This window comes from Pseudophryne corroboree, chromosome 7 (assembly GCF_028390025.1).
Source record: "Pseudophryne corroboree isolate aPseCor3 chromosome 7, aPseCor3.hap2, whole genome shotgun sequence".
Taxonomy (NCBI): Eukaryota; Metazoa; Chordata; class Amphibia; order Anura; family Myobatrachidae; genus Pseudophryne; species Pseudophryne corroboree.
Window position 1 is genome coordinate 185,665,983 of NC_086450.1, and position 26,648 is coordinate 185,692,630.

General features: G+C 43.5%; 1 protein-coding gene across 1 annotated transcript in view; it reads left to right on the forward strand.

Annotated features, from left to right (window-relative positions):
- Positions 1 to 519: 519 nt before the first annotated feature.
- Positions 520 to 26,648, forward strand: part of ABCB6 (ATP binding cassette subfamily B member 6 (LAN blood group)) — a 104,724-nt gene continuing 78,595 nt past the window's right edge. The window contains exons 1-8 of the mRNA XM_063933869.1: positions 520 to 1,188; positions 7,415 to 7,953; positions 11,612 to 11,749; positions 12,814 to 12,997; positions 14,188 to 14,280; positions 17,172 to 17,364; positions 17,458 to 17,579; positions 25,413 to 25,522. Coding sequence (XP_063789939.1) covers positions 7,435 to 7,953; positions 11,612 to 11,749; positions 12,814 to 12,997; positions 14,188 to 14,280; positions 17,172 to 17,364; positions 17,458 to 17,579; positions 25,413 to 25,522 — 1,359 coding nt within the window. The 5' untranslated portion in view covers positions 520 to 1,188; positions 7,415 to 7,434. The remainder of the gene's footprint in view (positions 1,189 to 7,414; positions 7,954 to 11,611; positions 11,750 to 12,813; positions 12,998 to 14,187; positions 14,281 to 17,171; positions 17,365 to 17,457; positions 17,580 to 25,412; positions 25,523 to 26,648) is intronic.

A 26,648-nucleotide genomic window follows, 5' to 3' on the forward strand; every position in this document is an offset into this window, starting at 1 on the left:
CAGCGGCTCACAGAGCGCTGGGCATGCCCCCTCAGTGACGAAAACGGGGGCGTGACTCGCGATCGCGGGTCCTCCCGCGAAACCACGCCCCCTTTTCGTAGGCCACGCCCCCTTTTCGGGAGCGCACGCGGCTTCGCCGCGCGAGTGTCCCGCTTCCCCGAAGAAGAAAGTTGGGAGGTATGTAATGTGGACCCCAACATCCTCTATGGACTACGAGAAAAGGATTTACCGGTAGATTACCAAAATTCTATTTTTCTACTTTTACATATTTTGGGAGATATTGGGGATTATGGTGTAGGGATTGTACCCACCCATATGTCACTGGCCACTCCCACACAACATTAGCCACAGCTCCTCACAATAGGCATTTGATCATTTTCAGTCCCAGGCATATGGAAACCTTAATCCAGCCCTGTACATTGTCATTGGGTATGAAAACATTAGGGTAGGGGTGTGTAAAATGTGTCACTGGTTACTGCAGGCACAAAGGGTTACAGTATCTATGTAATAACACTGGAATAGCTAGGGCGGATCCTGTACGGACGTCAGATGTGCCCCCCCGGTTATTGCGGTCCGCGATGTCACGAACTGTGGAGAGAGTGTGAAGTTGCTGAGTCACAACAACAGGCGGCGCGTTATACAATGACAGATACTGCCGAGTCACAGGCTGGGAAGCCGGCGGGCGCCGGGACCCGGGGGCTCGTCTCCGGCTGGATCAGAAGAACACTCTCTTGCTGAGACACACGCACACACAGAGACAGGCGCTGAGAGACAGCCTGATACAAACTGAGACTCGCAGAGACAGCCTAAGAGACACACTGAAACTCCCCGAGTGAGATAGACGGACACTATAGAGACAGACACACATAGAGACAGAGCCTGGTTATTAGACAGCCAGAGATTTGCAGAGACAGCTGCTGAGATAGGCAGACATAAAGACAGGCACTGACACTCAGAGACAACCTGGTAATATAGTTACATACTGTAGAGACTGACACCTAGAGAAGCAGTAATAGGCTGAGGAAGACAAAAATACTGAGTGACTGAGACAATGAGAGACATTAGAAATACATACATACTGACACACTGAGACTTACATACTGACACACAGAGACATACACTACACTACAGGTAGTGACTTGCGAGTCACAGAGGACAGTGAGAAGAGACAGACAAAACCCTTGAAAGGTAAGTAACACAAGCTCACAATCTTGTTAAAAAAACTTGTGTGTCACATAGTATCAATGTTTCATAAAATGTAACTCATTGCATGGAATTGTATACATGTATGTACTCATTACATGGATTGTAGGCACGTACTCACTGTGTGGAATTGCACACACCTTCTCAACTGCATGGAATTGCACACACTGTGTGGAATTGCAAACACGTATTAGCTGCGTGGAATTGCACACACATATTTGGTGTGGGGAATTGCACACACATATTTGGTGTGGGGAATTGCACACACATAGCATGGAATTGTACATACACATTCGCTGTGTGAAATTGCACACACATTCGCTGTGTGGGATTGCACACACATATTCGCTGCATGTAATTGCATACATGTATGCACTGTGTGGAATTGCACACGTACTCATTACATGGATTGCACGCACATACTCACTGTTTGGAATTGCACACACCTCACTGAGTGGAATACACACACACGTACTCGTTGCGTGGAATTGCACACATGTACTCATTGCGTGGAATTGCTTACATGTATGTACTCATTACATGGATTGTACGCATGTATTTACTGTGGAATTGCACACACCTCAGCTGCGTGGAATTGCACACACTGTGTGGAATTGCACACACATATTTGCTGCGTGGAATTGCACACACATATTTGCTGCGTGGAATTGCACACACAGAGTCGCTGCTTGGAATTGAACACACGTACTCACTGCTTGGAATTGAATTGCACACACGTAATCGCTGCGTGGCATTGCACACACGTAATCGCTGCGTGGCATTGCACACACGTAATCGCTGCGTGGAATTGCACACACGTACTCGCAGCTTGGAATTGTACACACGTACTCGCTGCGTGGAATTGTGCATGCACATACTCACTGTGAACATATACACACACTCCATGTAAAGAGCAGATCATATCTTATCCACCTGTCCCATTACACCTTATTATTTCTCTTACGTCCTAGAGGATGCTGGGGTCCACATTATTACCATGGGGGTATAGACTGGTCCACTAGGAGCCATTGGCACTTTAAGAGTTTGATAGTGTGGGCTGGCTCCTTCCTCTATGCCCCTCCTACCAGACTCAGTCTAGAAAATGTGTCCGGAGGAGCCGGGCACAGCGTGGGGAGCTCTACAGAGCTTCTTTAGTTAAAGTTTATTTTAGAGTTTTTTTATTTTACAGGGAGGCTGCTGGCAACAGCCTCCCTGCTTCGTGGGATTAAGGGGGGGAGTAGTGTCCGCCCTGCGGGGCCTGAGCCACTATCTCCGCTGACAGGACACTGAGCTCCTGAGTGGATAGAATGTTTCCCGCCACAGGGGATCGCTCACCCCGGCAGCATGCCGCCACCCCCTGACAGAGCCAGAAGATCGGTGGCGAGTTAGTCACCGGCCCCCCTAGCAAGCGGGGAGCCAGTGTGAAGATGGCGGCGGCATCAGGGTATGGAGCGCAGTACTAACTGCGCTCCGGGGCTCAGTGGTACATAGTGCGGCCCTGTGAGGGGCGCCCTGTGCCAGCTTCTCAGGGAACATGGTTAGATCCTGAGTCTTTCAAAATCTAATTTGGAACCAATGAGGAGGTTGTCCTTTCTGGGAATGATCCTCGACACGGAAGTGCAGAGGGTGTTTCTTCCAGAGGAAAAAGCGTTGGTGATACAAACAATGGTCTGGGGTGTCCTGAAGCCAGCCCGGGTGTTGGTTCATCAGTGCATTTGCCTTCTTGGGAAGATGGTGGCCTCTTACGAGGCTCTGCAGTACGGGAGGTTTCATGCTCGGTCCTTCCAACTGGATCTCCTGGACATCTCGAAGATGTCCGTCACCTCGGGCACAGTTTCTAGACTGAGTCTGGTAGGAGGGGCATAGAGGGAGGAGCCAGCCCACATTCTCAAACTCTTAAAGTGCCAGTGGCTCCTAGTGGACCAGACTATACCCCCATGGTACTAATGTGGACCCCAGTATCCTCTACAGACAATGAGAAAAGGATTTACTGGTAGGTAATTAAAATCCTATTTTTACAAATGGCATCATATACTGCAGTGGTTCTCCATCTGTGTCCTCAGGACCTCGCACAGTTCTCATTTTCCAGGTTACCTAGCTGGGTACAGGTGTACTCATTACACACTGCCATATTTTAAAAGATTCACAGGTGACCTGGAAAACGTGGACTGAGTTTGAGAATCGGCGATGTAGTGAGATCATGGAACAAAGTATAATGGGCCTTATTCAGGGGTGAACACAATGCATATTTTTTCGTAGAGGCACAGTATTTATTAATACTGCGCATGTGTCAGAGTTGCCTGGTCTTGTGACAGTGGTCATAGAGGGTCATTCTGACCTGATCACACTCTAGGTTTTTTCGCTGCGGTGCGATAAGGTCAAAAATTGCGCATGCGTATGCACCGCAATGCACAGGCGCGTCGTACGGGTACAAAGCGGATCGTTGCTGAGCGATGGATTTAACGAAGAATCTATTCGCACAGCCGATTGCAAGGAGATTGACAGGAAGAAGGCGTTTGTGGGTGGCAACTGACCGTTTTCTGGGAGTGTTTGGGAAAACGCAGGCGTGTCCAAGCGTATGCAGGCTGGGTGTCTGATGTCAATTCCGGACATGAACAGGCTGAAGTGATCGCAGCGGCTGAGTAAGTTCTGGGCAAGTCAGAAACTGCACAAAACTTTTTTGCACCACTCCACTGCAAAAGCGTTCGCACACTTGCAAATCGAAAATACACTCTCCCATAGATGGCGTCTATCTGATCGCAGCAGTTGCAATAAGTAGCTAGCGAGCGATCAACTCGGAATGACCCCCATAGTGTGGATATGGACACAGGGTGATCGACATGCAGTGACAGTCTATGGATGGTAACGGGGAAGGGGCTACTAAAAGCAGGCATGTTGTGACCATTTTGAGGGCATGTCAAAGCCAGGGGCTGCGTCTTCAGCCACATTATCACCAGCATCTTAGCTCAATGGGCATTCTGAGCAACTGTAGGGTTCCTCATAGGTTCGGTTGTGGATCTGATTCTGTGCCGTTGTACACAAGCGCCTGGATCTGAGATGGGTGTCTCTATACAAAAAACACCGGCTGCAACATTTGCATATCTTCTCATTCGCTGCGTACAAAGGTGCAACAGTGACACGATTAGTGCCCGCCTCTGAATCAGGCCCAATGTCACAAGACCCTGTCGTACACCCAAAAGTTGTAATATATGCGTGCGTGTATTAGGGGCCATTCAGCACTGTATGATAAATCAGTGGTATTGTGGCCTCTGATAAAATTATAAATTGATACCAGAATAGTCAACTGAATGACAGAATCTTACACTTAGTAGGGATAGATGCAACCTTATGAGTAAGGGTGGGTACACACATAGCGATAAATTGAACGGCGTCGCTCATTTTGACCCTTCCTGAGCAGTGACGTTTACTTTATTGCTAAGTGTATATACCCTCGCTGGCCACACAATAGTACTCCCAATTCAAATTACGCCACACAGTAGCACAATTTTATTGTCATTACACTGTACATAGTGCCTCTATTTCATATTACACCAGAGTAGTGCCCCTCACTCACATTATGACACACAGTACTGCCCCATATTCATGCTATACTACACGGTAGTGTCCCTTATATACATTGCCCACGATATCAGTGCCGGTTATACACATAATAAAGACCACAGTATCAGTGCCGCTTATACATACACAATAACGCCCACAGTAGCAGTGCCGCTTATACCCCTTTCAGACCACCACCTCTGAACATGGGTTATTAGCACATGAACGCGCATAACCCATGTTCATGTGCGGTCTGAAAGGTGTAAGGGTTGGAATACCGGGTCGAGTGACCCAGTATTTCAACCCTGGTCGTAAGCAGGGTTGAACACGTCTACAACCCGGATCGCTGTGCGGTGTGAACGGGAGCCGGGTCGAAGTGACCAGTTTCCCGTACACTTTCTGTGTACGGGCGGCGCTTGGAGATCATGTGATCTCCAAGCACCGCCCCCGCCACATCACCGCTGACGCCACCAACCCGGCAATATGCTGGGTTGCAGTCAGCAGCGGTGGGGAGTCTGAGGCGCGTCGCACGCTGAAAGGGGTATTATACACATAATAATGCCCATGGAAGCAGTGCTCCTTATACACATGTCCACAGTAGCAGTGCCCCATATACACATAATAAATGTCACCCCCCCACCCCACTTGCCTCATCTGTCACTTGTGTCTGCTCTCAGTGTGCCGCTGGCTCCTCGTTCCCTCCGCAGCCTAGCACCATCGGAGGAGGACTGGGGGAGGTGGGCTAAGGGAGTCACCATCTAGCACCGCCGGCCCACCCGCCCCTTCTATGTATGTGGGAGCCGCGGCTGCACTACAGTGCTCGCCACAGAATTCCAATGGTCAGGCACGGTGGGCTGGAGGAAATAGAACTGACAGTAATTCTCTTGTGCATACTTTTTTATACCCTCCACCCCCCCACCCCCACCCCCCATACAGATCTCCATGTACCACTGGGACTGCAGCTCTGCAGGCAGCATGTCAGTATTTAAAAAAATAAAAACATGTCCTGCAAGCTGCAGTGCTTGATAGTGGTACATAGAGATTTCTCTGAGAAGGCTCAATGTCCTCATTTCTCCACGCTGTTTCCTCTCTCCCTGCAGAGAGGCTGGCATCACAGTCTGGTGGTGGTATAGTAGTGCAGTGCAGGCAGAGGTCTGAGCAGACTCATACTCCTGCAGGACACGCACCATCTCATCCTCCGAGGTCTCCTCCGGTGACATCAACGGCGTTTGGCGCGGGGACGTCCTCCTCCTGCCAGCTGGATATGGGTGAGGTGGAAGGACACCTGTTCTCCCAATAGCGACAGGTGGCTGCGGTGCACACTGCGCTGTTTTAGTATGTCAACCGGCGGGTGACGTGAGTGGGGGCGGAGACAGATATGACAGACAGCCCTGTGCACCGATTGGCACATCGGGGACCTCTCCGGTAGGTGCAATGGCCGGCCCGGGCCTGGCTCAGTGTGTACACACTGCCGCCGACCGCCCTGGGAGGGGAAACACTAGGCGACGTCACTCATAGAGTGTACCCACCGTAACATTCTTCCATGACTGTGATTTAATTGGCACCTGTTTTAATTTTCTAAGCTGCCCTGGGATTTTGACAGTCTGATTGCTATAGGTTACATCACTTTGTTTTAGTTTTTAAAAATGTGCCTCTTGGACTTTTGAGCTTTTTTTCTGTACTTGTCAGCCATGTCTTTATATCATTGGACAGGCTAGTTTATTTCCTGGGATACAGCATAAAGCTGCTGTCTGGATACAATTATAATGTGTCCTGTTATCCCAGGATAATGAAAATAACAGTTCTGCCTGTGGCTGTAATGAAAGGCATGGATCAGCAGGTAACCTGCCTTGCACGGATCTCTCTGTGTGTATGCCCCACAGCGATAACGATGCGCGGCCCAGCACGGCGCTATCGCCGGTGCTAGATTGGCCTGCATGCCCAGGCTCAATCTTGCACATCGCTCATTACACCAAGTGGCACATAGCACTGTGCTGAGTGGGGGAGAGATGTGTGCTGAGCGGTCTGTGATAGATCACTCAGCACTCATCTCCCCCATGTGTGTGGGCCATCCCTTTACAGTGCACACCTGGCACTGTAGATTTATTGTGTTTAGCATCAGCTCTGTGTCTCTAAGGTTTGTTGTATACAAGGCAGCTGCCACTACTATTTGACCCTTGTCCCTGTCCTGAGTAGGTGGGTCTGTTTAGCTGTATTGCTTATCTTACGCGTGACTGTTCTAGCAAATACAATCCCACAATTATTTTTGTACAGTATGTTTCTAGGCCAAACAAACTAAACCTGCTCTGTCCTCAAAAGTTGACATAGCAACTATAGCATTACGATGGCGTGTGTATGAAATCTCGCCAACAGTCCAGTTTGTCGCATTGTGATCAATGTAAAAATTTACTTTTTTTAACCCACAAAATAGCTGGATCCATATAAAAAAAAATTTTTTTATAAATTCTTGTTCATTTTTCCTTTTTCCTTTGGGAGGGGGCGGGGGTTATTTTCATAAAATCACTTACAGTTTAATTTATAAAGAATATTTTGACCACCACATACTCTTTACTGTGTGCATTTGTATATGGTGCTAATTGCACCAAATGCTTTTAAATAACAAATATGCTACTAATGACGTTTGTTCCCCTAGGTGCTTTTCATCTTGATACAATGGTGATGCTGAGGGATTATTGCGAGCATAATGGCAGTGTGTCCCATGCCTGGTTGGACAATGGCCTATCTCCGTGTTTTTATTTCACTCTGGTACCATCCGTGCTCCTAAGCTTTTCTCTTCTCCTGGGAAGCTTGCAGTCTGCCTTTTATGTCAAGCACAGTCGGACAATGGAACCCAAGTACATTCCTAAGTCCCGTCTGTACCATCTTCAACTGGTACTGTCCATCGTCCTGATGTCACAGGCTGTGGGCGGACTGATCTGGCAGGCTGCAGGTAGTGATGTCTTATATGGATATATGATACTGCATGGCTGCCTCTCCGTGGGGGCTTGGGGATTTAGCATATGGCTCATTCATTTGGAGCGCACAAGAGCCCTTGAGCGAGAAAGGAGTAGGGGACATGGAGTGGTACTCCTTCTGTTCTGGGCACTGGCCTTTGCCGCTGAGAACTTGGCATTTATATCCTGGAAGAGCCCGCATTGGTGGTGGACGTCGATGGATACTGTGTCGCAAAAGGTAAACCTCACTATTAAAGCATGTTTGGATGTACCATCTCAAATAGATACATGGGGGCCAATTAAATTGTTTTGTGGGCGCTCAAACTTATTGGGCGCCCACCGGGGCTAATCATTTGTTGCCCCCGTTGGGTGCGCAAAGCGCAAACACCTGTCTGAAATACGTTTACAAACATTTCAGCTTGCATCTCAGGAGGCTGTGAGCTGAAATGTCTCTCCCCGGCTACAATCGCGCCCGAACAGAGCAACAATTGATTTGCTACTTTGGGCGCCATCTAGTGGCGGCTGGGGAGACCAACAATTGAATTCCTCTACATAGAGAGGACAGGAATGGTCAACAAATTAAATTTAAAGTACACTGCTTATCCATGATTTTAGGGCAGCCATTGTTTGGGCTAAACAAAGATTCATTGCAAGCTATCACTTCACCAGGAAGGAGTGAAATGAGGCATGAAGCACTTATATAATTGATAGGCTGAATATTATAATGTCACTAATTCTTTATGACTTGTTAGGATATAAGTATAGGATCAGCCCACACAGTCTCTATCTCCAGTTTGTGTAGGTGACACCAGGGGCGTAAGTTCATGGCAGGCGCCCAGAGGCGAAGCACAAGGTGCTCAACCCCCCCCCCCCCCCCACCACCACCACCACCACCACCACCACTCCCCCAACGTGGCACCGGCTTGCACATGTACTGACGCTTCAGTGACTTGCCTCCCAGTATATCTGGGAGAATAAAGATTCCTTATTGCAGCTAATTGTGGCGATAAGGAAACTTTATTTTTAGGTGTTGTCTGCAAATGATAATAAATACCTGAGGATAGGTTTTATCAAAGCTCAGAGAGAGATAAAATTGTGAGACATAAAGTACCAGGCGTTCATCTTCTGCCTTACATTTTACAGGCTGTGTTAGAAAAATGACAGGGGCGGATTGGTTGGTACTTTTTCTCACACAATTTTATCTCCAAGTTCTGTGAAATACCCACCCCCCCCTAAAAGTTTATTATAATAATGAGTGCATTTTCTTAAAACCAACTTCTGCTTTCCTTTGTTTCCTCATATAAGACACAGCAGCAGAGCTGTGGATCATAGTACACACTTTGATCTGTTATCAGATACATTCCAGACTCTTCAGCTGTATTTGTCTTCAAGGGAGGTCTCTGAGCTTGCACAGCAGTCAGCAGTGACCGCAGCAAGTCACTATGAAATGAGTGGAGAATGATCATTTCTAGTCCAGAAGTCCCCTCTGTCTTTATTTCTCAGGGGCCCCTCTGACAGCTGGAACCCAGTGGCAAATGTCTCTGGGAGTTACGCCACTGGGTGACGCCACTTTATTTATTCTGTCAACAACATCCATTATACATTGGAATAGATTTTCTAATAGATGAAAATGGAGAGAGACCCTCACTCTTTCTGTATAGGCAGTGCTATTTTTCAGTAGAGTGCTGTTCCTAATCCTCTTCTTAACTATGACTTAATCAAGAATGGCGTTCCTAAACCTGTACTGGGACAAAATATATTTGCTGCTGCAGCTGGTAGAGGGTGAATTTGAACACTGTATGGTGACAGGTAAGCACCATAGACTGGGATCCGTGAGTACTGCAGTCCAGCTCTTGCCCTCTGATTGGCTGCCAGTCTGACTCTCAGACAGTCATCATGAGGACAAGATCTGCCTCCAGCACACCCTACTTTCTGCAAAGCCTTGTTTCATGAGCTTTATTTTAAAGCTTCTAAATTTCTACAAAAATAGAAATAAATAAATATACAGTAGATAGCAAGATAGATATACAGAAATATATAGATAGATTGATGTATAGTTATATATATATATATATATATACATACATACATACATACATACATACATACACATACCATCTAGCACTAACGTGTGTGTGTGTGTGTGTGTGTGTGTGTGTGTGTGTATATATATATATTTATATTTCTGCTGAAGGCGGCACTCGTAGACTGTTTGCTTGGTGAATCACTGACAAAACTTTATTCAGTGTTTTGGGGCTTTTGTCCCCTTTGTCAGGAACACAGCAATCATAAAGTGCAATAGCATACGTTTTTGACCCTTACCCCTTCACAGGACCTTCCCGTTGTTCATCCGGGCACGCCGCGCCGGTCTCTGGAACATGCACTTCCAGTTGTGGAAGTCTGTCAAAGCGCTGTAAGTGACATCACCCGGCTCCGGCCAGCGGCTCCGTGGCCACTGGGGAACCATAAAATGCAGTGACTTAGTTCACATATTAGCGGTATAATGATAAACTATCTTATAAACCTGTAAGATATATTGCATGTATATTAAATTACAAAATTTCTCAAAAGTGATAAAATAATATGAAACAAATGTAAAAAATTTTTTTACCTCAGTCCTACTACAGAAGCATGTAATCACACAATTATGCCACAAGATGTCACCAGATAACACTCAACATATATAGTTTTTGAGGTAAGCTAATTTGTGATGAAATAGAAGCAAATATTCTTAAAATATTCCCAAGCAATACATACAGTACGCCATATGTAAAATACTTTATAAAATATTTTGAAGCCCTACCTATTCCTAAAACCCAGTTGGTTGTAATAAGTTAAGCTAACTGCACCATAGATGTTGTAATACTGTATCCAAGCAAATAAAGACCCAATCACAAAAAGAGTGAGCCCTGCCGATTCATTTAATCCTTTCGGATATAGTGTATCTAATTTGAATATCCGAAACCAAGCAGTTTCCGAGTGCTGCCTTCAGGAAGTTCTGTGAGTAAGGGGTAGCACCCTGTGGTTATATACAAATACTGTAGAAAATGCCCTTGTTGCGCTTGATCTTAACTGAGCTGCACCTCTAGATGAACCCCCTGTTAGCAATGGTTCCAAAATAGCGTCCACAGATATTGTATTATATGCTAACTGCTGGATTTTTAGTTACTTAGACTGGACGTTGCCAGCTAGTGTAAATACCATAGCTATAAAAGCATTTTCCTCAAAGACTTTTAAAAAGTATATAACAAATATTTATTCACAATAAAACAAATAAAACACATGCGCTTGCAGTGGTATGAATTTTCATACAAATGTACAACATCTGTTTTTCCGGTTCTCAATAGGCGTACATGTGTTCATACAGTTTGAATTCGGCAGTTCATATCCATTTAGTGATATTTGATCAAATACAGTACAGATGTTGAATTCACAGAACTCCTACGCGTTTCGTCAGTATGACTTCTTCAGGGGTATACATCGAGCGCCAGAACCACGAGTGTGTTTACTCAATTGAACAATTAAACATAGAATGTGAAAGATTTTGAGTGCTGAGAGTTGGCCATTAAAAGTAGAAGGAAATGCTACCAGTACTGTCATAAGGTGTGTAAACCGTATGGGCTAATCCGTATATGGATAAGGATCCAGCGTGGCCTTAGCAAGAATATTATCTTATATCAATCCAATAATGCAAAAGGTAAATCACATGCAGTGCGTTTGGTAAATCCACTTAAAAACGCAGAAATCACAGTAAAAGCTCCAATAATGGGCTGGACACAATCCAGTATCATCTCATGTGTATCCCTCACTTATCTCCTCATGAGTATTGTGTATTTAAGTGATTTTTGAACCCCTGTACATATAATGCAGCTTGATTTTACTCCCAATATCTCTAGGTGCAGTTTGGCCTGTGGACTCTACGATACATCTGTACATTGTTCTTATTCATGTTAGGAATTCTTGCCCCGGGTCGACCGCGCAAACCATACATCCTTCTTATTAATGAAGATGAAAGGGATGTGGAGAATACGCAGGTGAGAGATAATAGATTTGATCATGGTGTCGGCAAAGTGGAACTGACACCAACACTCTTCCCCTCCATGAATGGGAATATGGTAAATGCGCAATTCGTATAGACTTCCAGCTGACTGCAAGCTGCCACAATTATGTCTTTTACTTTGCCGAATATGATGAGGACAGGAAGGTGATGAGTAAATGTATTTCTCTAGTAGTTTGAGCTTCATAAATCAGCTGCATCTAAATAGCTACTAACAGCACTTCTGGGTAACAGGTTGTCATTTATAAAGTGCAGAACTGCAGCTCTGGTGATGTCCTAGGTGTGTGTCTGTGCACTAGTTTTACAGAGAAGTGAAGGTAGCGGCTTTGCATAGGTTGCACCAGTGGAAGCCAGGTGTGGGCAGGTATGGAGTGTTACTTGCTGAGCATGAATTGGCGCCTACTTTTGTACCAACTTGCAAAAATTATTTGATTGACTTTTAAATGAGATAGTGAGGTGGAGATGGAAGAATGACGGCCTTTATCTTCCTGGAAATGGACTTGATTTTATCTTGAGCAGGGCTTGTGGGATACATTTTATTCATACATTTGCACTATAGGAGGAAACCTGATGTCCCCTCATTCTTGCTAGGATGTAACTGAGGATATGCCACCAGTATTGTAAGAGAAAAGCTGAAATAGTGTTGCAGATGCTGTATGTTAACACGTGATTTTTCACTAGGTTTACCATGAGGATTATTATGTTATCCGCAAATTTCGACACGCATCAAAAGAATGAAGATGCTTTGAAATTGCACTTGGAGACAAGCAGGTGCACGCACGTTGTGCTTTGTGGGCCTGACTTTCTTGCGGTTTGCAAATGACTCTTCAAAGAGTGTATAGTTCTTTTGCCACTATACACGCCATTTTTTTGCTTTTGTTGTTTTTTTGTGTGTGGAGAGGAGCAGGATAGTTATTTCTACTTTAATTTTAATTGTTGATCTACCATAGCTTGGACATCATCAGCTCCTAGCTCATTCCATCGCAAGTAGCGTTCATCTCTGCTTTGTGTTAATTGTTCTTCCCTCTTGTTTATTTTTAGCCTCTGTTGAGAAGCCCAAATGAGTCCACATGGCAGGGCTTCTATAAGAAGGTGCGTCTACTTGTCCCATACATGTGGCCGAAGGGGAACGTCCTGCTACAGCTCCTGGTTCTCCTCTGCATGGGTTTGATGGGTCTAGAACGAGCTATCAATGTCTTTGTTCCCATATACTATAAGAACATAGGTAAGTTGGTGATTTTAAGTTAACACAGTCTCATTTACCTTTGTTCACATTCCCTTTGTCTAACTTTTAGACTCTTAATTCCCATACTCCTCATGTTTCTGGTGCCTCAGTCACCTGCTCTCACACTCTTCATGATAACAGTTACAGGATTACACTGCTTTTGAAATTAAAAAGAGAAGAAAAAAATGACCTTGGTTGGGAGCACTCATTCCCGGAGAGTTACTTGCAGATATGATGTCTGTGTGAATGAAAATGTGATAGTGAAGTAATTAATACATAACTTTTAATAGTTTATATGTAATAAAAGGCTAGGTACACTTATTAAAATTACTAAGAAAAAATTAAATAAAAAAACACAAGATACCCAATTTAATGATGAGATGGCTTTAAACTTTCTAAGCCATATATAAAGTAAGATCTGCGAATATATTTGATGGATTGTTACTGTGATAATTCAGTATCTAGCAAGCAAATGCCCATCCCTCCGTGGGTTCAAATGCAATCACCAATTAAATGCCACTGTAGTTTGGTGATTGCATTTGAACCCACGGAGGGATGGGCATTTGCTTGCTAGATACTGAATTATCACAGTAACCATCAAATATATTCGCAGATCTTACTTTATATATGGCTTAGAAAGTTTAAAGCCATCTCATCATTAAATTGGGTATCTTGTGTTTTTTTATTTAATTTTTTCTTAGTAATTTTAATTAGTGTACCTAGCCTTTTATTTACATATAAACTATTAAAAGTTATGTATTAATTACTTCACTATCACATTTTCATTCACACAGACATCATATCTGCAAGTAACTCTCCGGGAATGAGTGCTCCCAACCAAGGTCATTTTTTCTTCTCTTTTTAATTTCAAATATGGTTGGACCTTTGGGAGCACCGCTGACAATCACCATTTTTTCTGCCCATAGATATTTATTCTGATGTGAGAAGGTGATTTATCTTAGACTATCGTCTAATTTGTCGGTTTTCCTCGGAGCGAATATTTCATTTATTGTTTTCTTCATAATCTCTCTTTTTGATCCTGTGCGGCATTCCTAAACCCAACCCCCCCCCCCCCCTTTTCTGAGGATTACACTGCTTTCAGGTTCCCTGCTTCATTGTCACATATTTGCTGTAGCTGCAGCTTCTCTGATGCTTTGTGATTGTATGCATTCTCTCACTCTCTGTTACAGTGGACAAGTTGACTGATGGGTCTCCATGGCACTCCCTGGCGTACACTGTCTGTATATATGTTCTGCTCAAGCTTCTGCAGGGTGGAGGAGCAGGTAAATTTGTAGGGATGATTTTATTTTAGTAATCATTGCCATCATCAAGCTGATGTTAAGCTACTGAACACAGAAACCAGAGGGTTGTACTGGTGCCACTGGATGTGTTTGCATCCCCGGCCCTACTCTTGAACCCAAAATTTTATTTATATTGTGGCTACATCTTGCCAGGACACACACCCGTGGCACAGCTAGTCATACCAAACTGCATCTTTTGCCACCCCATTCACTTTTAATGGGGCACCTGCGCGTCTAAGATGTGTGCGCGTCTAGACGTGCACACGATCGCAGCAAAAAAGGTGCATTCGCGCCTAGATATAGCCACGATGAGCATGGCTACATCTTTGTATGTATCAGGGACGTGCGGTGAGGTAAATGGCTCAGGAGGCACTGTCTAGTACCAGAGACAGATTTACACTCAAAAGAAAGGGTTCATATGGGCATTATACAAAGATACAGCAGTATACACTGCTGGAAATTTGGTGAGTTTTGGTCAGAGATTTGAGGAAAAAGTAGGCATTTATAATATATTCTTTTTATTTTTCATATACTTTATATAGTCAAACCTCTGGCCTATACGTTAGTACGACAGGAAAGGCTCTGTGCCTCACAGCACAAATTCAGTCACCAATCCAAATACCTGTAATATGAAATTGAAAATAAACACAACAATTTGATATACAGGTTGAGTATCCCTTATCTAAAATGCTTGGGACCAGAGGTATTTTGGAATAATTGCATACCATAATGAGATATCATGGTGTTGGGCACTAAATCTAAGCACAGAATGTATTTATGTTACATATACACCTTATACACACAGCCTGAAGGCAATTTTAGCCAATATTTTTTATAACTTTATGCATTAAACAAAGTGTGTCTGTATTCACACAATTCATTTATGTTTCATATACACCTTATACACACAGCCTGAAGGTCATTAAATCCAATATTTTTAATAACTTTGTGTATTAAACAAAGTTTGTGTACATTGAGCCATCAAAAAACAAAGGTTTCACTATTTCACTCTCAGTCAAAAAAGTCCGTATTTCGGAATATTCCGTATTTCGGAATATTTGGATATGGAATACTCAACCTGTAATAATAATAAGCAACAGTGCAACAATTTGATATAATAATAAGAATGTACAGTATATAATTGAAATTTTTCTTAAGGGATATACAGTACTGCACAAAAGTTTTAGCCAGTTGTAGGAAAAATGCTGCAAAGTAAGTGCATTCAAAAATAAGTGTTTAATAGTTTATTTTTATCAATTAACAAAATGCACAGTGAATGAGCAGAAGAGAAATCTAAATAAAATCAATATTTGGTGTGACCACCCTTAGCCTTCAAAACACCATAAATTCAGCTACTTACACTTGCACACAGTTTTTGAAGGAACTCGGCAGGGAGGTTATTCCAAACATCTTGGAGAACTAACCATATACTGTATCTTCTGTGGATGTAGGCTTTGCACACAGCTGGCAGCTGTAATGTATACTTGGCTTCGGTTGTATCACATGCAGCTATGCCAGGTAAGCGGTTAAGGGTGCAATTTAATAGCTCTTTTAGCGATTAATGGGTCTATATTTTAACATTAGTTTTACTAAAATAATGTGAAAAAGGGTGTTTTCACACCCGTTTCACATTATTTTAGTATCGCTCCAATGTATTAAAGGGCATTTGGAGCAGTTTTCATGAAAAACTGCTCCAAACCCTTTAATTTACTTTTTTTTTAGTAAGCCACATTGCATTCCCCATACTAATAATGGGAAATGGGATGTGGCAAAATTGACTTAAAAAAACTGAAAAATTACCGCAGTGTGCCCTGTGATAATCTCGCCAGCTCAGGCTGGCGAGATCACAGGGCAGCACTGCGATAGGGAGGCATTTGCCCAGCTTTCTCTGCCCCTGTCAGAGAAAGCTGAGCGGGACCCAGCTACAGTGATCAGCTGTGTGTGTCCGATGGACACAGAAGCTGATTAAAGTAAAAAAAAACATACTCACCTGTTCAGGGAGCCAGTGTCCAGTGCTCCGGTGAGTGCTGCCAGGCGCCAGGTCCCCCATGTGCTGCAATGTGACCCCGGTGCAGTAAAGTGACGCTGCAAAGCGGCAGCGCACTTTACAGCACCGGGGGTCACCGCAGCACACCAGATCCGGCAGCCCAGCAGAAGCAGCGCGGACCGGCTCCCTGGACTGGTAAGTATATTGATCTGCTGGGGGAAGGGGTCCGCAGCGCGCAGGGGTAGTCGCGACGGGAGGGGGGGGGGAGTCGACCAAGCGGCGATGTCGGCGGGGGCAGAGCATGCGCAGCAGGACATCGGGGTATTTTTTCTGAAAAATACCCCAATGATGCTGCGGAGTGCCATTGCAGGGACAGAGCTTGACCGCAAGCTCTGTCCCTGCATGCGATAATTGATACATCCATGCAATGTAATCAATTATCGCAGTGCGAGTTTGGGCGATTTTATCACATGACATCCGCATCCTGGATGCGGATGGTGATAAATAGGCTGCTAAGTCAGGTAGCAGCTGATTATACATATTTAATCCACCGGCAACAAGGCATGATTGTTTGCCATGCTGGAGCTTTTAATTATTTACTGTCATGAGGTGTTCTAATGCCTATAAATAGTATTTTATATAGACTGTCGTCCCATCACTTCAGTATTCATTAAGTACATGTTTATGTCACAAGTAATAACAGACTTGAGATTGGGATATTTGGGATCTCTTGTGTTTTGTGTCCGTAATATAATTACTTTGTAATTATTTTTTTTATCTTTTTTATCATCCACCAATGTTTATCTGTCACCACTTTGCAGGACTTGAATTATTTGTTTATTTTAATGCTGTTTTAACCTCTCTCCCTCCACCTATTTTTCTTAAGGCGCAACGGGTTTTGTAAGTAACTTACGAACTTTCTTGTGGATCCGTGTTCAGCAGTTTACAAACCGCATTGTGCAGATCCGCCTCTTCTCCCACCTCCACTCTCTGTCCCTACGTTGGCATCTTGGGCGTAAGACGGGTGAAGTGTTACGTAGTGTGGACAGAGGAACCAGCAGCATCAACAGCCTACTGAGGTACTGTCTTGGATGACCTTTCTTATTGAAGTGCACTAAACATTCTGCTAGGAGCATGTATGAGTAATCACTTTATCTCTCTCTCTCTGACAGTTACATAGTATTCAGTATACTTCCTACCATTGCGGATATTATCATTGGGATAGTCTATTTTACGTCTTTCTTCAACGCCTGGTTTGGACTGATCATTTTCATCTGTATGACCTTATACCTGAGTAAGTATGGGCCAGAGAACAAGCAATGGATTGTTAGCATATATCACTATAGAGAAAACTAGCTCTGTAATGTAAAGCGCTCTCTCTCATGTGTCCTCATACACCTAGCCTCAGTACACCATGCGGCGTGAGTGAGCCACCAGGTCCCATGCTGCTCTGCTGGCTGCAGACGTCTTTGTCACGTCTTTTTCAACTGGAAATGTCTTTGTTGCAATGCTATGCAAATAGGATGCACCAGGAGACTGCACTGATATGGGACACTTGTACAGTATATCTGCATGCGACTGAGTCTGTATACTAACTACTATGGAACTTGGCGTAGAAAAAAGCCACAGTTGCTGCATCATATCACTTCCTATACCGATTCAGACTCAGTCATACACAGATACACAAGTGTCGCTTATCAAATTAATTAGCACAGTCCTGGTCAAAAAAGACACCCGACTATAGCAGAGTTGCCTGGAACCTGTAGTACAGAAAGGGGCTATAGTGTAGGTGAACACATCTGTATGTTTGTTTATGTAATAAATTACATATATATATATATATATATATATATATAAATATGGCGCTGGTGAGCAGTATGTTCTGTGTGGGGCAGGAGAGATTTTCCCACACAGAGGGGAATTCAGTGTGGGAACACACCTGTAAGCTGGCTTTTGCAAAGAGCCCAGGTAAGACTGAAGTAGTAACAAAAACAAGGGGTGAAAGTGTCCCGTGCGCAAAAGCTGCTAGTAATGCTTAAACTCCTGTGAGGTTTCCTCCAACCCCTCACCAAAAAGTGCACAAATATACGTATAAAATGGAGAGTAACACTTAACCAGCGCTTGTGTATAGACGTTCAAGGTCTGACGTATTTCTTATCTATTCGTCCTCATGGTAAATCATGTGAAGGAAAAAGATGTATATAGCATAACACCCTTTTAATTGACATACATGATAATAAACAAGTAAAAACAAGTAAAACAATGGTAGTGAATAGCACAAATCCTGGAGTGTTAATAGGTGCAGTGGGTAATTACCAGATGTTCTAGAACTGCGGTTAAACAGTTCTAAATAGGCATAGAGATTTAACTGCAAGGATTCCGGATTTCCCCCAGTATTCGGTCTCGTGATGTTACAACCGTGTCTCCGCTCCACTGCAAACCCGTAAACGCCTCCCTGGATCTCACCAACGCGTTTCCACCCCGGGCTGGGGTCTTTTTCAAGGTGCAAATAGTGCAATGTCACTCTCCTTCTAACTCCAGATATTTAACAAAACCATCCACCAATCATTGTCCAGCAGGTCCAGCTGGACCCTATACATTAATCATCTACAGTTCCGTGGTCCTCTGCTGGACCTGTACGTCACTTCCGCCGTTGTCCTGGTAACCCGTCTGTTTGTATAACTCCTGCGTCTGACCGCGTCCCTGCTGCCGTAGAAACCCGTACTTCCGGTCCGAAAGTATGTCTCAAAGCGGTGTACGTCACCCCGCTCTCATGCGTCGGCCAAACCTCCTGGTTGCCATAGTGATATTAGTCTTTAGTCTGTCAGTATATATCCATACCGGGCTCGACTATATCTATGGGATTAAGACATCATTTTACAATGCACGTAATTCCAGTGTATATTAGTGTTATCCAGTGCAGTGCCTTATCTGAACATATACATTCAGATTACCCTTATACAAAAATATAAATATAGAGAAATAGGAATTTAAAAGATATAAATATATAGAAAATATGTAAAAAGACCAGAGGTATAGGGCCTGGGATTAAAACTATAAAAACCACTTAACCTCAAAATCCTGATTTAGACCCCCTGGCTTTAACGTGCCTAAATTGTAAATGGCTTTCATTTCAGCCTTGGCTAACTGGGACGCAATATCTTTTCGTCTCCAGTGCCCTTTGACATGTTTGAAACCGCAGAATTGTTTTATACCAGAGGTATTACTCTGGTGTTGTACTCTGAAGTGTTCAGATAAAGCATGGGTCGTGAGCCCATTTCTGATATTTCTCAAATGCTCGCTAACACGGATTTTAAGGGGTCTCGAGGTGCGGCCAATGTACCATAGACCGCATATACATTCAATGGCATAAACAACGTTGGAAGTGTTGCAGGTTACAAAATCATCTATTTTGCATTCATGGCCATTAATAGATAATTCTGTCAGTTTACTACTCGTGTTTGGTACCCCACGACATCCCAAACATAACCCGCACCGAAAAAAACCCTTCGATTTAATTGTACACATTGCCTTCTTCGGGGGCTGGGCACTTCTTACAAGGCTGGTTTTTAAATTGGGCGCCTTTTTGAAAATACATTTTGGTTTAGACGGGATCTCTCCTCCAATGATGGGATCCTTTCTTAATATCTCCCAATGTTTTTTTAGTGATCTTTCAACATTCCTATATTGACTCGTAAAAGATGTGACGAATGCCCAGTCATAATCCGTTCCTCCTTTCACCTTCTCTTTCGTTGTGAGTAATTGATCCCTTTCAATAAGAGCTACCTTACTCTTCACATTGTCAATCTTCTCCTTCGAGTATCCTGATGCTGTAAATCTTGCTGCCATAACTTCTGCTTGTGTTTCATACGTCTGTATCTCTGTACAGTTACGTTTTAACCGTCGGAACTGGCCTTCTGGGATTGAACCCAGCCAGTCCGGATGGTGGCAGCTCGTGGCTCCTATGTACATACCAGAGTCTGTAGGTTTCCTAAAATTCATGGTTTGTACTTTACCATTCTCTATGAATACAGTAATATCTAGGAAGTTAATCCTAGTCTCATTTTTCTCAAATGTGAAGGAAATGTTCAGACTGTTGGTATTCAGATATGTAAAAAAATGATCTAAAAGTTCCTCTCCCCCTCTCCAAATAAAAAAGACATCGTCTATATATCTTTTCCAGGTCACCAGGTTCGCCCCAAAGGGACAGTGGGTCCAGATATTATCCTCCTCCCACTGCCCCATGAACAAGTTGGCATAACTTGGGGCGAACCTGGTGCCCATCGCCGTCCCGATGTTTTGCAGATAGAATAAATTGTTAAAAGAGAAATAATTATTCTCTAAAATAAATAAAACACCCTTCTGAATAAAATCCTGTAATCCTTTATCCAGTTCGCTTTTTCCTAAGGCTATTGTCAGGGCTTCCATGCCTGCATGGTGTTCTATAATTGTGTAGAGGGACCTTACGTCAGCCGTTACTAACATAAGCCCCTCTTCCCACTGTATTTCTGCAATCACATTTAGAAAGTCTTTAGTATCTTTCAAATGTGCTCTGTTTTTAAAAACCAAGGGCTGTAGATAAAAATCGATAAACTCCGAAAGATTGGAGGTGATGGAGCCTATTCCTGATACAATAGGGCGGCCCGGAGGTTTCACCGGGTCTTTATGAACCTTGGGTAAAATATATAGGACTGGAATAATAGGTTCCTCTATGCATAAAAATTTTTGCTCTCTTTCTGTGAGGATGCCTTTTGTGGTGGAATCCTCCACCATTTTAAACAGTGCTTTCTTTATATTGTTTGTAGGGTCCGACCTCAGCTTCTTATACGTTTGGCCCTCTTCAAGTTGTCGTAAGACTTCTCTTTCGTAATCATCCCTTGTCATTATGACTACACCTCCCCCCTTGTCTGCCGGTTTTATGACGAGATCATCATTATCCCTCAAGGTCTTTAATGCTTCCCGTTCTTTAAATGTAAGGTTTGGTTTAGAAACCTTCGTTGCCATTTCTTGTATATCGTCAGACACAAGTTTTAAAAAAGTTTCAATAAAATTCCCCCGTACAAAAGTGGGGTTAAAAATTGATTTGGGTTTAAAAGGGGTGTCAAGGGTAGCTGAATTTCCAGAATTTTCATCTCCTTTCATGATAAAAAATTTCTTAATACTAATCTTTCTTATAAGTAATTTTTTATCATGAAAGGAGATGAAAATTCTGGAAATTCAGCTACCCTTGACACCCCTTTTAAACCCAAATCAATTTTTAACCCCACTTTTGTACGGGGGAATTTTATTGAAACTTTTTTAAAACTTGTGTCTGACGATATACAAGAAATGGCAACGAAGGTTTCTAAACCAAACCTTACATTTAAAGAACGGGAAGCATTAAAGACCTTGAGGGATAATGATGATCTCGTCATAAAACCGGCAGACAAGGGGGGAGGTGTAGTCATAATGACAAGGGATGATTACGAAAGAGAAGTCTTACGACAACTTGAAGAGGGCCAAACGTATAAGAAGCTGAGGTCGGACCCTACAAACAATATAAAGAAAGCACTGTTTAAAATGGTGGAGGATTCCACCACAAAAGGCATCCTCACAGAAAGAGAGCAAAAATTTTTATGCATAGAGGAACCTATTATTCCAGTCCTATATATTTTACCCAAGGTTCATAAAGACCCGGTGAAACCTCCGGGCCGCCCTATTGTATCAGGAATAGGCTCCATCACCTCCAATCTTTCGGAGTTTATCGATTTTTATCTACAGCCCTTGGTTTTTAAAAACAGAGCACATTTGAAAGATACTAAAGACTTTCTAAATGTGATTGCAGAAATACAGTGGGAAGAGGGGCTTATGTTAGTAACGGCTGACGTAAGGTCCCTCTACACAATTATAGAACACCATGCAGGCATGGAAGCCCTGACAATAGCCTTAGGAAAAAGCGAACTGGATAAAGGATTACAGGATTTTATTCAGAAGGGTGTTTTATTTATTTTAGAGAATAATTATTTCTCTTTTAACAATTTATTCTATCTGCAAAACATTGGGACGGCGATGGGCACCAGGTTCGCCCCAAGTTATGCCAACTTGTTCATGGGGCAGTGGGAGGAGGATAATATCTGGACCCACTGTCCCTTTGGGGCGAACCTGGTGACCTGGAAAAGATATATAGACGATGTCTTTTTTATTTGGAGAGTGGGAGAGGAACTTTTAGATTATTTTTTTACATATCTGAATACCAACAGGCTGAACATTTCCTTCACATTTGAGAAAAATGAGACTAGGATTAACTTCCTAGATATTACTGTATTCATAGAGAATGGTAAAGTACAAACCATGAATTTTAGGAAACCTACAGACTCTGGTATGTACATAGGAGCCACGAGCTGCCACCATCCGGACTGGCTGGGTTCAATCCCAGAAGGCCAGTTCCGACGGTTAAAACATAACTGTACAGAGATACAGACGTATGAAACACAAGCAGAAGTTATGGCAGCAAGATTTACAGCATCAGGATACTCGAAGGAGAAGATTGACAATGTGAAGAGTAAGGTAGCTCTTATTGAAAGGGATCAATTACTCACAACGAAAGAGAAGGTGAAAAGAGGAACGGATTATGACTGGGCATTCGTCACATCTTTTACGAGTCAATATAGGAATGTTGAAAGATCACTAAAAAAACATTGGGAGATATTAAGAAAGGTTCCTATCATTGGAGGAGAGATCCCGTCTAAACCAAAATGTATTTTCAAAAAGGCGCCCAATTTAAAAACCAGCCTTGTAAGAAGTGCCCAGCCCCCGAAGAAGGCAATGTGTACAATTAAATCGAAGGGTTTTTTTCGGTGCGGGTTATGTTTGGGATGTCGTGGGGTACCAAACACGAGTAGTAAACTGACAGAATTATCTATTAATGGCCATGAATGCAAAATAGATGATTTTGTAACCTGCAACACTTCCAACGTTGTTTATGCCATTGAATGTATATGCGGTCTATGGTACATTGGCCGCACCTCGAGACCCCTTAAAATCCGTGTTAGCGAGCATTTGAGAAATATCAGAAATGGGCTCACGACCCATGCTTTATCTGAACACTTCAGAGTACAACACCAGAGTAATACCTCTGGTATAAAACAATTCTGCGGTCTCAAACATGTCAAAGGGCACTGGAGACGAAAAGATATTGCGTCCCAGTTAGCCAAGGCTGAAATGAAAGCCATTTACAATTTAGGCACGTTAAAGCCAGGGGGTCTAAATCAGGATTTTGAGGTTAAGTGGTTTTTATAGTTTTAATCCCAGGCCCTATACCTCTGGTCTTTTTACATATTTTCTATATATTTATATCTTTTAAATTCCTATTTCTCTATATTTATATTTTTGTATAAGGGTAATCTGAATGTATATGTTCAGATAAGGCACTGCACTGGATAACACTAATATACACTGGAATTACGTGCATTGTAAAATGATGTCTTAATCCCATAGATATATTTGAGCCCGGTATGGATATATACTGACAGACTAAAGACTTATATCACTATGGCAACCAGGAGGTTTGGCCGACGCATGAGAGCGGGGTGACGTACACCGCTTTGAGACATACTTCCGGACCGGAAGTACGGGTTTCTACGGCAGCAGGGACGCGGTCAGACGCAGGAGTTATACAAACAGACGGGTTACCAGGACAACGGCGGAAGTGACGTACAGGTCCAGCAGAGGACCACGGAACTGTAGATGATTAATGTATAGGGTCCAGCTGGACCTGCTGGACAATGATTGGTGGATGGTTTTGTTAAATATCTGGAGTTAGAAGGAGAGTGACATTGCACTATTTGCACCTTGAAAAAGACCCCAGCCCGGGGTGGAAACGCGTTGGTGAGATCCAGGGAGGCGTTTACGGGTTTGCAGTGGAGCGGAGACACGGTTGTAACATCACGAGACCGAATACTGGGGGAAATCCGGAATCCTTGCAGTTAAATCTCTATGCCTATTTAGAACTGTTTAACCGCAGTTCTAGAACATCTGGTAATTACCCACTGCACCTATTAACACTCCAGGATTTGTGCTATTCACTACCATTGTTTTACTTGTTTTTACTTGTTTATTATCATGTATGTCAATTAAAAGGGTGTTATGCTATATACATCTTTTTCCTTCACATGATTTACCATGAGGACGAATAGATAAGAAATACGTCAGACCTTGAACGTCTATACACAAGCGCTGGTTAAGTGTTACTCTCCATTTTATACGTATAAGACTGAAGTAGTGTTGCAGGCCAGATGGCCAGGGTTCAGCCTGTGGGAGACAGAAAGGGGACCCTATACTGCAACTGTGAAGCTGTGGCAGGCAGCTGAACCATCCAAAGACCAGGTCAGAGCCTGTGTTACACTGCAGGTCTAAGGGGGCTATTCAAATGTTCGCTGTGTGTGTGAAAAATAGAGACAGAACAAGCGCATGATTGTGTAATATTTTTTTTACCTAAGTGTATATCAAGAAACAAGTACAGTCTACGTACCAGATTTCCCAGTAGTTTGTGCGCATAATTGAAATCCTCTTTCTCTCATACAGTAGTTCAAGGTGGCCAGTACCAGTCAGAGGGATGTCATAATATCCACTTCTTATTCTTTTTAACCTTTAGTGCTCATTTTCGGGTCTCTGCAAGAATAGGAGGAAGTATTCCCTCGTAGAAGCCAAGCAACCTTTCAGTGTGATACAGTAGATCCTTTTGAAGCAGTCTCCTAAATTCTTGTAACTGGATGAATCAGACTTTTACTTCTTTGGATCTGAAAATGTGTTTTTACCACATCCAGTGGGTGTATTAGACAGATTTCCCGCCGGACCTGCTGCTCCTGCAGCCAAGACTTGCTGAGAAGCTTCTGTCCAAAGGTTTTTGGACAGTAGCTAGCTACAGACATGGTTGGTGGAGAGATCATATAAATACATATATGTGACATGCAATATTAAACATGTTACTGGATAGTATTTTCTCCCAGTACAGGGGATATGGCAGAGTGCATATATTACTGCCAGGAGAACAACCCTTTTTGGATGTTGTAGAAGCTTATTAGAGCATTTGTTCCTCCCGTCGCGCATACAGGTTTTGTCCATTAACCCTTTGTTTTATGACTTACAGCCCTCACCATCATCATTACTGAATGGAGAACAAAATACCGCCGGGATATGAACACCAGAGACAATGAGGCCAAATCTCGAGCCGTTGACTCGTTACTCAACTTTGAAACGGTGATTAATATTCCATTGCTCTCTGTGCTTTTATCTGCTTTCTGGGGGTGATTCAGACCCTAATAGCATCGCTGCTAAAATATGTTAATGCCACAGGAGGTGTCTGAAGAATAAAAGGTCTTTTTCCAGCATTGCAGATCCAAGTGCCATTGATCGGGGACCCCAAGTATCAGTATGCTGTTTTTCTGCATTCCCAAGTCTCAGTGTGCTGTTGGTCTGGGAATACCAAAGTGTCCGTGTGCCATTGGTCTTGGAACCCCAAGTGTCAGTGTGCCGCTGTTCTGGCAGCACCAAATGTCAGTGTGCTGCTGTACTGGGAACCCCAAGTGTCAGTGTGCTGTAGTTCTGGAAACCCCAAGTGTTGGTGTGCTGTAGTTCTGGAAACCCCAAGTGTTGGTGTGCTGTAGTTCTGGGAACCCCAAGTGTCAGTGTGCTGTAGTTCTGGAAACCCCAAGTGTTGGTGTGCTATAGTTCTGGGAACCCCAAGTGTCGGTGTGCTGTAGTTCTGGGAACCCCAAGTGTCGGTGTGCTGTAGTTCTGGGAACCCCAAGTGTCGGTGTGCTGTAGTTCTGGGAACCCCAAGTGTCGGTGTGCTGTAGTTCTGGGAACCCCAAGTGTCGGTGTGCCGTTGTTCCGGCAACCCCAAATGTTGGCGTGCCGTTGTTCTAGGTACCCCAAGTGTTGATGTGCTGTTGTTCTGGGTACCCCAAGTGTCGGTGTGCTGTTGTTCTGAAAACCCCAAGTGTCAGCGTGCCATTGTTATGGGATCCCTAAGAATTGGTCCACAAAATATTGTATTGCCTACTTGTTCTACAAAAGGCCTGTGGGGTGTGGGGAACAAAACAAAGCATTTAAACATTTCCTGGTGCTGACTGTAAAAAGTATTTATAGCATAAATATTGGTGGCTGTATGCACCCAGCAGTATTTATATACACCTGTTGTGTACACTGTGTACACGTAGAGGTGGCAGACATTAAATCAATATTTTAAAGACTGCACACTCGCAAGTGACCATCCCAAGGCACAAGGGAATTTTTGGTTCCTGTTTTCTCTGACGTCCTAGTGGATGCTGGGAACTCCGTAAGGACCATGGGGAATAGACGGGCTCCGCAGGAGACTGGGCAC